This window comes from Megalops cyprinoides, chromosome 22 (genome assembly GCF_013368585.1).
Source record: "Megalops cyprinoides isolate fMegCyp1 chromosome 22, fMegCyp1.pri, whole genome shotgun sequence".
Classification (NCBI taxonomy): domain Eukaryota; kingdom Metazoa; phylum Chordata; class Actinopteri; order Elopiformes; family Megalopidae; genus Megalops; species Megalops cyprinoides.
In genome coordinates this window covers 20,479,086-20,491,117 of record NC_050604.1, presented here as the reverse complement: position 1 = coordinate 20,491,117, position 12,032 = coordinate 20,479,086, and the positions used below count along the sequence as shown (strand labels likewise).

Here is a 12,032-nt window from a genome sequence, read left to right as displayed (position 1 = left end):
GTCAGAGAGCCTCTGCAAAAAAAAAAAAGTTCTCTCATCTTGGTATTTATTAGATTTAAGCCCAAGGATGTCACAGACAGAGAGTGCAATTCTATCATTCTGTGATTGGTCATTATTAAGATTTGCACAATGCACTGCAGTTATTTAGGAACGATTGATTCTGTCACATTCAACAGCATCTTTGCAGTCTCGGCATGCAGTCCAGCTCCTGTCAAGGAAAACGACTAAGATGTTCTCCTTCATTTTACAAGATGAATGTCTGTGTCAGAGAGGGACACCCCGATAGGGCATGGTGATATGAATGAGTGTGGGTGCTCGGCAGTCCTCAGAGATGGGAACCCGATGCGGGGTGCTATCTATTTTGGCAGCCGCAGGCCACACTCGTCCTCTGGGGTTGCCAGTTAGCTGCTCTTTGGAATTCATTTACAGCCTTCGACATTTCCTGTGCGGAATGGCTCTCCGGGATAAGGTTGCTCCTCCAACAGTAAAAATCCTGGGGAGGAATCCCGGGCCGCGGGTCGGGTTCCTGGGCACAGTGTGTTCCTGGGGTTCTTCCCGGGTCCGTTTATGTCGGCTCGTGGTGACAATCCCCAGCAGATCTCACCGGATCAGTGCGCTATGTCTTGGGGTGGCTATGTTAATTATTCTGACTGAAATGAGTCGTAAGTGAGAAAGATTTAAGTCGAATTAAGACACGAGCTACACAGCTTTATTCTGAAAGCCGACAAGATATACTGCCATCACCCTGACGCTTGTGCAATCAGCACAGGCTCTGTTTACAGGGTGAAGGTGGTAGAAGGTGGTAGTTATGCCCGGTGTGCCAAGACAGAAATATTTAATGGCTGTGTGAGTTTATTCAAGGACATGCTTTTGAAAGAGTTGTTCCAGCACAGACAGAGTGATCCAATCTCAGATGCTTGTTCCTGGGCGGGGCCCACCACATGCTTGCATACCACTTACACATCACTGACAGAGTGGTTAAATCATATAAAACTGCAAAGCCAAGATGCACCCTGTATTTGGTCTGCTGCTGTGCTTTGAATACATCCCAGATATAGAAAGGGCAATGAATGTCAAAGGATATTCAGACACATCAGAGGTATTTTCAGGATGTTGTTATCAAAGTATGAAATTCACAAGGCTGATAGTCAATGACAATGTTTGATACATTGATACATACATTTTAACACTCATACAACTACATCTTAAGTGAACATATGAATTACTCTCACTTGAAACACTCCTACTTGACCTGTATCATAATAATTCCTACACAAAATAGCACTTTACTGTACATCCATAAATGGCTTCATTTTGAACAAAATGTGTCCACCACTTAGCATGTTAGGGGATGGGTTGTTCAAGATTTAATATTTTCTCAAACAGTCTAAAACTGTATCTTCAGAGGAGTGCCGGCACCTAAACCATTAATTAAGTAATTAAATATACCATGTAAACTGAGATTGAGCTAGTACGTTTAACATACACTTTAAATTAAAACAATTCTTTAATAAGTCAGACTCGTACTTTTATGCTATGAGGGTATGAAAATAGTCCTCATTAATGGAGGTACACAATGGTAGCTATGGGTAAGGTTGCACACATCACCACCAATGACTTACACAGGCACACTGTATTTATATTGGGCTTGGAGTTAAGTGACAACCACCCCTGCCAGTTTTATAGTAGTGACAGAGATCATTTTCCACAACAACAGCAATTTAAATAATAATTTATGATTAACCATCCCAAAATATTTTCAGAATAATGTTGTGCTGTAATTTCGATCTATGAGGTAGTAATGTCCCCTGGCTGGTAAGTAGGAATGAGACAACTTCCTGCATTGCATATCTTGCAGTTGATGTTATGACACAGGAAGACACAAACTTCATTGAACTATGAAGAAAATGTTTTTGTTCAATTTACTTGTCACCTCCAAGGACCTATGTATTGTTTAAATACACTGTAATGTATATATGAAATATGAGTTTGTTGTATAGATTTGATTATGTAAGTCTGAAAACAATCATTTAACCCAAACCATGCTGATTTTTTCAATGTACTTGATTTAATATGGTTTACATAAGCATCACTGTAGCCTCTGGAGCCTTTTCCATAACCTAAAAATTATTGTTAAAAAGCTTGAAAATGTGTGATGTGTTAAGTTAGGCTGTATGGTATCCTGTACTTCTGACTTACATTGAAGCCAGGTGAGATCCAGTTTGGTATCAGGTTTTTCCAACATACATTCAAGATATCGTCTTCTTAAACCGTAAAACATGAAAACTGGGATGCTCATTCCCTCAAGCCAAGATAGGCAATAGGACAATGGACCACAAACATTGATATGTTTGGGAACCATGCAGACTAGTCCAAGGAAAATCCTACACGTTTTTAGCCTTTCAGAAATTCTCTTTCACTATGAGACACAGAAACCACATCAGAAATAAAAGGCATAAATATAATGTAACTCAGTATACAGGATGTTATCCGTTACTTTATTTCAATAACCAATACAAACATCCCATAAAAATTTGAGCAACATCCCACATTACCATTTTCTGACAGTCTTCAATGCAATATGAAAGCCTGCCACTGTGGCAGAGCTGAAGCGAGAAGCTCGTGTAAGCCCTGTGTAAAGCCTTACTCGCTCACTCACTGACCCACGTACGCCCGTTACACCACTTCACAAAAAAAACATAAGAAGCTTTGATATGTGTCATTAAAATGAGTTTTAAACGACCCTCGTGCAGATACAAATGTCCTGCATTGAGACCCGAAGTAAGTGCCTCCCCTCAGACCGAAATGGATGTAAGTGGAGCTAGTGGTAAACACAGGCATGATAGAGTCCTAACAGAAGTGGATAGCTATGAGCGTCGATGACAAGTGCTTACTCAGTGAGGCACGTGGGACAGCCTTTCAAGGACGACCCGCTGATGCAAGATGCAGAAACGAATCTTACATAACAATGTCGGCTATATGAGCTTCACAGATAGGCATCACCATGGCTCTGTTATTCTGGCCTGGATTTAGACGTACCTCAGCACGGCCAGGTCGTGTTTCAGCTGCTTCCAATGATGCCTCAGCTCGAGCCAGAACCAGGCGCTTTCAGCTCATTTTCTGATATGCAAGTTAAAACAGATAAAAAGGGGACCATTTTGAAGGGCTCAGAACCAATACAGTATGGTCCAGATACAGCCATCTTATGTCCCAAAGTATTTTCAACATATGTACAAACCCATATTGCATATTTTTAAATCTCATGTCAAAGCTTCCAGACACTTGTGTGCATAAAAATAAATCTATCTGTTTTGACCTTTGTAATTTACCTCTTGATTCATCACTTTATAAATAGGTTGATGGTTCATATTTTTGCGCTTGCTTTCCTCCTGTGGTGTCTTTTGCCCGGTTGTGTGATGATGTGCCCAGACGAATGCACTTCTGCCTCCACCTCATATGAGACAGACTTGGCAGGGCATTTAAAGCTCTGAATATCCACATGGCTGGTGAGTTATTATGAAAGTGGCTCAATAGAGCAAACCATGCCTATCTGTTAGAGAAACATCCCTATTCATAGTTATGAAAAGGTGTACAATGATGCAATATCGTAAGACCTGGATAAAAATGTTTTCTTTTTGGCACAAGAATACATTAATTAAAGATAGAAGTGGAACAGAAGCTCCCGGAATGGCCTGTGCACTGACTCGGCTGTAGCACATTGCCCCAAGGGACTGTGGTTGAAAACAGTTTCCATCACACCAACCCATTTCACTAACCACTCTGCAACAGCGGATAACTACCACAAATACATATGAGGGGCATCTTCAAAGCGTATATTTTTACGGCAAAAGTACAAACACAAAACGCAGCGAATGTCGTTCGAGATTAAAAACAAACGCACGAACACAATCTACAACGGCAAATTGTATCGGTACATAGAAAACACTCTCCGCCCATGAACAGCGCAAAGTAAATTTAAGGCAGATTGAAACGATGCCAATGTTTTCTCCTGCAGTTTTCAAACTTCTGTTTTTTTTCCCACTGCGTTACACTGTAAAAGTGAAAAACGTCCCCTTCGTTTTGGGACGAAAAGAGCGACTTGAAATATATGGTGATTATCACCCTCCGTGCCACTAGATGTCGATGTTAATGAAGTAGAGAACCCAACGCTGAAATCCGTGACTTCATCTCGCAGCGACTTGACTCGATACCTGTGTCCTCCATGGTCTGTTTCTAAGGTTGAAATTTAGACTTCGATATTCTGCTTGGTTTAAGTATGTCTGGATACACTCCGGACGAAAAGCTCCGTGTGGAGCAGTTGACGAAGCTGAGAAGGCAATGGCTGAAGGATCAGGAGCTCAGTCCCCGGGAGCCGTTGGTCCAACCCAAACCCCTCGGACCTGTGGCAAAATTCTGGGCAGGCTTTTTGGAGCCGAAAAGCTTATGGAGGCTTTACGTGAGTTTACCATAACATCATATCTTTTAAGCTCTTGCAGCACCAGACACAATGTATTCTGAATTAAGCCGTTTTATAATGATCTGCGTAATAACATCAACGTAGCAAGCCGAGTACAAGGCCTCCCTGCACCGAAATACGGTTTTGTTATCGTATTGTTAACGGAAATCCCACATAATACTGTCAGCCATCTGGAAAAAAATACGTACAGTGATATGTTTTGGATTTGTAGCCATTTAGCTAGCTAGCAACGTTAGCTGACAGGCATAGCACACTATCTAAAAGTGATACCCCACAGAAGTAAATGTACTGTGATTAATGATTACACGTGTATCTGTTAAGGTGTTAATGCAGTTTACTTTCTTCTCAGACTTATAAAGTGTACAATGCTGGAGTGTTCACTGTGACACGGCTGTTGATTCCATTCTGGATTGTGCACTATTGTGTGAAGTACCACATTGCAGTAAGTTCTTTTTCCAGACCCTGTCTTGTCTTTTGTGTGAGGGGGGGGAAAAATTGTAGTTACGTAAGCGGAGACAGTAAAAGCGCACACACGTCGGGGCATTTATTTTTTTCCTGCATTATGAACAACTCTTCTGTAAAACAGATTTGTGTCCTGACATATGCGGGAAATAAAAGGTTAAAGCTTTGTGTGATTGCTTTTCAGCGGGAATAAACCGGTGAAATAAAAGCTTGTTTAAAATCTGATAGAATAGAATCCTTGGAATTTTAACAAAGGATATGTTTCACTTTCAAATAACAATGTATCCATTTTTACTTGCAGGAAAGACCCTATGGTATTGTAGAGTTGAAACCCAGGCTGTTTCCTGTAAGTACTTCTCTGATGTGGTAAAGCACAGACATACAAATTCGCATACGCACACAAAACTAATGCTCAAATTTTGTATTTTTAAAAAAGTTGCTTTGCTTCTGTAGTCCTGATCAGTGGTACATTCTTGTTTGCAGGGAGACACAGTTCTGGAAACTGGAGAGGTGATCCCTCCTCTGCCCGAGGAAGAGCACCATGGGCATCATTGAAGACATGGATGAAAGCAGTCTAAAGCATGCTTATGTGTCTGTCTGTTGTAAAAAAAATCATTTATTTATCATTAAAAAATGTCTTTACATTAACTGTTGTCAATGAATTTCAGCCGTCCATTGGATATGTCTTTGTTGCTATTACAAAACTCAACCCGTATACCCAGAATCATAGTAAAATATTTCCACAAACTCAATATTTTTGCCATTTCTGTCAATATTACCTATGTAGTAGATGTTGTAACCAAATAGTGCATACAGTACTTGAATAGTAGCAAACATCTAATGGATACTAACAAAACCTTTAATGCTAATTTAAACATTGTCCTGGCATAAAAAATCTTAAATTAAGCAGTGAAGTTGCTAGGTTGTTTGAGGGCATGTTGCATATCTTAAATATGAACAGACAGCTGCCTGTGATTGGTCCCAAGTGTCATTGAGTATAAACCAATCAGAGGAGAGCTCCCAGCTGGTATTAAAAGAGGGGCAGCAGCTAACTTAATATCTGGCATTGCTGAAGCATAACCACTTTGTTGGTAATGGAAAAATGGATAATAGGTTAATGAATATTTCCCCTATTGTTTCAGATTTCATCATGACCACTAACTGATCCATTACAGCCCAAGGCACCATGAAATGTTTGTATGATTATAAAGGATAGGATCATTCAATATAAAATTCTGTACATTTACATTCATTAATTTAGCAGATGCTTTTATCCAAAGCAATGTACAAAAATACATATAGTGGGCAAACAACAGGCACAAGGGCAAGATGTGTACATGTCATGCAATGCAGATAGTGCTGAAGCAGAGCGCAAGCTCAGTGTGGCGAGACAGAACTAATCTGATCTAAGGTTACATATATTGAATACAGTCACTGGGACAATAAAGTGCTTCTATACTACCTAGGCAAAAACGTGCTGTAAATATAATGCTGTGTTTTCTAGGGTAGCTAGTTGGAAAGCCCTGGACATCTATAAACATCTGCAAGCTGTATATTTAAATTGTAGTGATAAGATGTATTAACAGCTACTTGTCTTTATCAATTAAACTAATTTGCCACCGTAATTACATTGCACGAGTCAGAAATGACCGAATGTCACATATCCGCATATTGGATATTACGCACTGGATATTATGAAGTGGCATTATGGTATAAATATCGCTCCATAGGTAGTGGCTACTTTGTACCATGAGAGGGAGCCACAGTAATCCCTGGGATTTTAAGCAGCTCCTGAACAGCAGTCCTCCACTATACCACAGTTCCTTCGGCGCGTTTCTGCAACTTTATGGTATCGATGTGTCATAACCATAATAAGCCCACTAGTAAGCTAGCTAGCTCCCAGAAGGTTGGTTAGTGTCCGTAAAAGGTATATCCGGGATACCTATAAAGTTTATTATACATTTTTCACTATTAGAGATTACCACCCATAACAATCGTATTTTGTACAAAGTCAAATTTTGTGATGTTCGGTTGTTGTTCATCACAATAATGCTAGCTAGCTAGCTAGCTAGCTAACCTTAGTAGTGGTTGGCAGCTAAAGTTAGCTAGCTAGCTAGCTGGCCGCTATCTAGCTAAAAACAGAGGAAGAATCTCCGCTTTTCATCTCATTACAGGTAGGAGAGACAGTTACATTTTCATGTGTTTTCATGTTTAGTTTAGCGGAGTTTGTCAGTATATATTTAACACATAACTAGCTGTATGATGTATTGCTAAGTTAAAAATAAGGTAATAAGCCAACGCCAGGTATTCAGTGTTAAGACAACAGTAAGAGGCAGCGTGCCCGGGCTCGCTATATAGCTAGCTAACTCCATTCACAGTTTCGGAGTTAGTGCTGAGCGAGATGTTCATTTTTGTCACAATTGTACTAAGTAGCAATTGCCAAAGGTTGTACATCCGTGTTTTGCTAGGTATTGTTAGAGTAGGTACTGAGTCAGCAATGTGGGGTTCCTGGGAAGCAAGGCCATTTTAGCTTACTGTTTAGCTAATTATCCAATATAGGCAGGTCTAGGTGCAGTAATTGAAATGTATTCGTTGACTTTCTGCTCTACAGTGCTCTACATTGTATGCAAACTATGAATAACACAGCAGACTATTTCGCCAGCTCTGGCGACATTTTAACCCTGTCCGAAGAAAGTAGATAGTTGTTTCTTTAAGTTACCGCTTGATGCTGACGTTATGACCAAACCAGTAGTTACAGACCAGTAATTAAATGTAGACAGTTGACATTGCGGAGGTGCAACATATAACGCTTACAAAGTAAGATTACATGTGAGGTAGCACTATAAAGTAGTTTGTCGTATGATCTGAAATCATTAAAGTTGCCTGTGACCCAAAACTACCTTTTTACTTTATTCTAGCAATCAGGACAATTGTTACAGTATGGAAACCTTCCATGAAAAAATATAGACTGTATGTTTAAACCTAAATAGTTAGAACAACTGAGTGAATTGCTGCTGTAAATTATAAAGACAATCTTAATGTACAGATTGTGTGTATATATAACAGGCCTGGCATTATGGGGGTGCTTAGGGGTGCATTGCATCCCCAGACGGACCTCAGTGCACCCCCAGTTGTCTTCCTTATATCCTGATTTCTACATAGTATCTACGACTTTTTGCACCCCCATGGATTGCAATTGCACCCCTCTGTATTTTCTTCAAGCGCCAAGCCTGTTATGTAAATATATGTAAGTTTTGGGACAAATTATGAGAAATCAATCTAACTTTTAACTTTGTTTAAGATGATGGAGTCAGCAAAGATGAAACTGCGGCTGCGGAAGAGGAGCAGCTCGGGGAAGGCCTCTCAGGCCGTGACCACGGAGGCCTCTCCCGACTCCAAGTGCCCCATCTGCCTGGACCGCTTCAACAACATGGCCTACCTGGACCGGTGCCTGCACAAGTTCTGCTTCCGCTGCATCCACGAGTGGTCCAAGAACAAGGCCGAGTGTCCGCTGTGCAAGCAGGCCTTCAACTCCATCTTCCACACCATCAAGGCGGAGAATGACTTCAAGGAGTTTGTGCTGCGGCCCACGGAGAACGGCTCGTTTGGCAGCCCCGGCGGGCACCGGTTCCGGTACCGCACCACACTGACGAGGGAGCGGCGGGAGGCGCAGCAGCAGCAAGAGCAGCGGCGGGGGGGGAGGAGGACGTCGCCGCCGCCGGACAACGGCGTGATCTTCGAGGGGCTGGGCGGGACGGCCCTGTCCCCGCAGCCGGACCGCGGGCTGCGGCGGATGGTGCAGCGGCTGGCGGCGCGGCGGCGGGCGCAGAGTGAGGGCCGGACACTGCGGCAGCTGCGGGAGCAGGAGGTGGTGCGCTTCCGCCGGGCGCTGTACCGCAACGGCGTGCGCGTGCGGAGCGTGCGCGACGGCGGCCGCTACCGCGACACCTCTGCCGAGTTCTACCGCCGCAACCCGGCCTGCCTCCACCGGCTGGTGCCCTGGCTGAAGCGGGAGCTGACGGTGCTGTACGGCGCCCACGGCTCGCTGGTCAACATCGTGCAGCACATCATCATGACCTGGATCACTCGCTACGACATGGAGGACAGCGCCATGCAGGAGGAGCTGCGGCCCTTCCTGCTGGCGCGCACCGACCACTTCCTGCACGAGTTCATCAGCTTCGCCCGCTCGCCGTTCAACATGGAGGCCTACGACCAGCACGCCGTCTATGACTGCCCCGCGCCCTCCTCGCTGGAGGACAGCAGCTCTGACGCCTCGGTCATTGCCATCTCCGAGGACGAGGACGATGGGGCGGACTCTGCGGGGCTGGAGCGGGGGCCGGGGTCCGCGTCAGGCGCCGGGCTGGGCCAGATGCCGTGGGACGACGAGACCCCCGGGCCTTCGTACTCGACGACGGAGCAGGTGACGCCGCTGCCGCTGGTTGTCAGCGAGTCTGAGTCAGAGAGCAGCGCCGAGGAGGTGGGGGAGCCCCGAGCCACGGCCCCGCCCCACCAGGGTGCCCAAGTGAAGACGGACCTGTTTGCAAACAAAAGCGAGGATGTCTCTTCCAGTGAGGAGGACTGTGTCATCGTCGGCTATGTGAAGCCCATGGCTGAGCGGACGCCAGAGCTCGTCCAGCTGTCGTCGGACTCAGAGGAGTCTGTCCACGATAAAAGCCCAGAGATCCCCAAACAGCCCCAGCACATCCGCTTCCCCAGCCTCAGTCCCCGGTCCTCCACGGGGTCCTTGGCGTCCAAACACAAGTCCCCACCGAGACAGGAGCACTCCAACAGGTCAGAGGTAAACGACAGGGATCAGATCTCTGCTGCGGATAAGGACAGACGCCCACCTTCGCCCTGGGGTTCCCCTCCCCCAGACAGACACGGAACCTCCAGATCAACGGACAAAAGAAGGGGCAAACACTCAAAGAGTGACAAGCGCACTTATAGTGATAGTGACAGCAGGAGGCATCGGACACGGGACGGATCCAGGGAAAGGTCGAGAAGCAGAGAGCGCGCTTGTGACAGAAGGAGACGGCGGTCGAGAAGCACCGATCGGAGCCGGTCCGCGAGAAGCCCGACGATATCCGTAAACAGCGACAGTACCGTGTCCAGAAGCAGGGGGCGCTCAAGGTCGCGGAGCAGGGACCGATGGCCCTCGAGAGACGAGGTGCGAGAGAAGAGGTGGGACAGAGACAGTCGCTCTGGACGCAGCTGTGAGAATTACTCACATTCTTACCACCGGGTCTCCTACAGCTATTATAGCCGAGAGAGGGAGAGCGGCTACACCGTGCACAATCAGAGTAGATCCCACTACACGAGTCACTATGGGATCTCCAACCATTGGACCCCGTCTCGGTCTCGCTCCCGCTCCCGGAGCCGGACCCCCGCCCGGTCCCACCACAGAGAAAGGAGGCGGTCCCGGAGCCCTTCCAGCACCAGCTCTGTCTCCGCCCACCAGAGACCCCGGCACGAGAAGCCCAGCGGGAAGAGGAAGTACAAGACCCGGCACCTGGAGGGCTCTTCCAAAGACCGCTCCCCCCCTGCCGCTGCCTCCTCCTCCTCCGCCCCCTGCCCCAAGGAGAAGAGGCGAGAGAGGCATCACAAGACGTCCCGGAGGAAGAGCCGGAGCCCCAGCGTGGAGATTGTGTACGAGGGCCAGGCCTCGGGGGAGGGCAGGAGGCACCACAAGAAGAAGAAGAAGAAGCACAAAAAGAAGAGCCGGAGGCGGAAGAGCAGGGAGGGGGCGGAGCGGCGATCGCCCACTGTCATCACCATCACCATCAACAGCGACAGCGAGCATGGGCCTGACCCCGAGGGTCCTGCTGACCATGAGACACACGCCGACCTCGAGGCACCCACCGACCTCGAGCCACCAGCCAACCCCGAGACGCCCTCCAACCCCGAGACGCCCTCCAACCCCGAGACGCCCTCCAACCCCGAGACGCCCGCCAACCCCGAGGTGTCCAACCCTACCAGCACCGGCCTGCTGGACTCCATCCTGCACGACTGGGAAGGGCAGATTCCGCCTGTCCGTCAGGATGGCCGTGCCGACACTCTGAACACTGAGGCGGCATCTGCTGCGGATGTTTCCGACAAAAAGGGTGACGTGCCACACGGCGAGAGTGGACAGACTCCTGTGTCTTCTAAGCAGAAGACAAACACTGGCAGCCCCCCCAAAAAAACAGTGAGTGGGGTGAATTGTCTCCCAGACAACGGCAGCAATGGAGTCATGGGCTGACTTAGAAAGTCATTCCACCACATGCACATTTAAATTTATTTTACTATAGTAATATTATTTACTGAACTGCCAAATGAAATCATGCAATATTTTCAGAGTGCTGTTTCATTAACCTTTCCTCTTAATTAGGGAATATGTCCATTTTGCTGTATCGTACTCAGGGAGAAGATTGACATGTAGCTACCCTAGTTGATTTTACCACCTTGTCTCAAAAAGCCTGTCCACCAAGGTTTGTGGAGCCTTGCAGGGATTACAGACAGTACATCTGCCAACATGTAGTGCATATGACAAAATGCAAAGGATTGGGGTGGGGTGGAGTTAACTTCACCCCTTGGATTTGTTTTGTCAAATGTAAAATGCAATAAATGTTTAAAATCTGAATCCACCCTAAATAACTCCTGGACAGTGATACTATGTATGCTGTGATGTTGCTCATAGATTTTGCTGTTAAAACAGGATGTTTAGAGTAATTGGTCATGGCAGCTGGTAACACACTTGTCATGCAAAACACAGACTGCAATAGAGCAATGCTATCATGTCATTCTTATATTGCCTGAAAGCTTGACAACCTGTTTGGTGCTATAAATATTTTCTCAGAAATGGATTACACTGTAATTAGTTGCATATATATGTACAGTTCCCTCCAAAGTTATTCATAGCCCTAATGAAATGGGAATAAAAATCATGATGTAACAGAAAAAAAACTATGGGTAATAGATCTTTATTTCACCAAAAAAAATATAAATTGTCATATTGTGCTCTTCATAACTTTGCTCAGAGTACAGTCATATTGTCCAAAAAATGAGAACTTAAGGTCACAGTAACAGAACCTAACAGAATCTAACCTCTCAGACA

At 45.7% G+C, this 12,032-nt stretch overlaps 2 protein-coding genes across 2 annotated transcripts; both read left to right on the top strand.

The window, feature by feature from the left end:
- The first annotated feature begins 4,169 nt into the window (after positions 1–4,169).
- ndufb6 (NADH:ubiquinone oxidoreductase subunit B) lies at positions 4,170–5,667 on the top strand. The gene is made up of 4 exons (XM_036517256.1): positions 4,170–4,456; positions 4,827–4,919; positions 5,241–5,285; positions 5,423–5,667. The coding sequence occupies exons 1-4, from the start codon at positions 4,277–4,279 to the stop codon at positions 5,492–5,494; spliced, it is 390 nt and encodes a 129-aa protein (XP_036373149.1). The 5' UTR covers positions 4,170–4,276; the 3' UTR covers positions 5,495–5,667.
- Positions 5,668–6,783: 1,116 nt separating this feature from the next.
- Positions 6,784–11,558, top strand: toporsa (topoisomerase I binding, arginine/serine-rich a). The gene is made up of 2 exons (XM_036516881.1): positions 6,784–7,113; positions 8,241–11,558. The coding sequence occupies exon 2, from the start codon at positions 8,241–8,243 to the stop codon at positions 11,175–11,177; it is 2,937 nt and encodes a 978-aa protein (XP_036372774.1). The 5' UTR covers positions 6,784–7,113; the 3' UTR covers positions 11,178–11,558.
- The last annotated feature ends 474 nt before the right edge of the window (positions 11,559–12,032 follow it).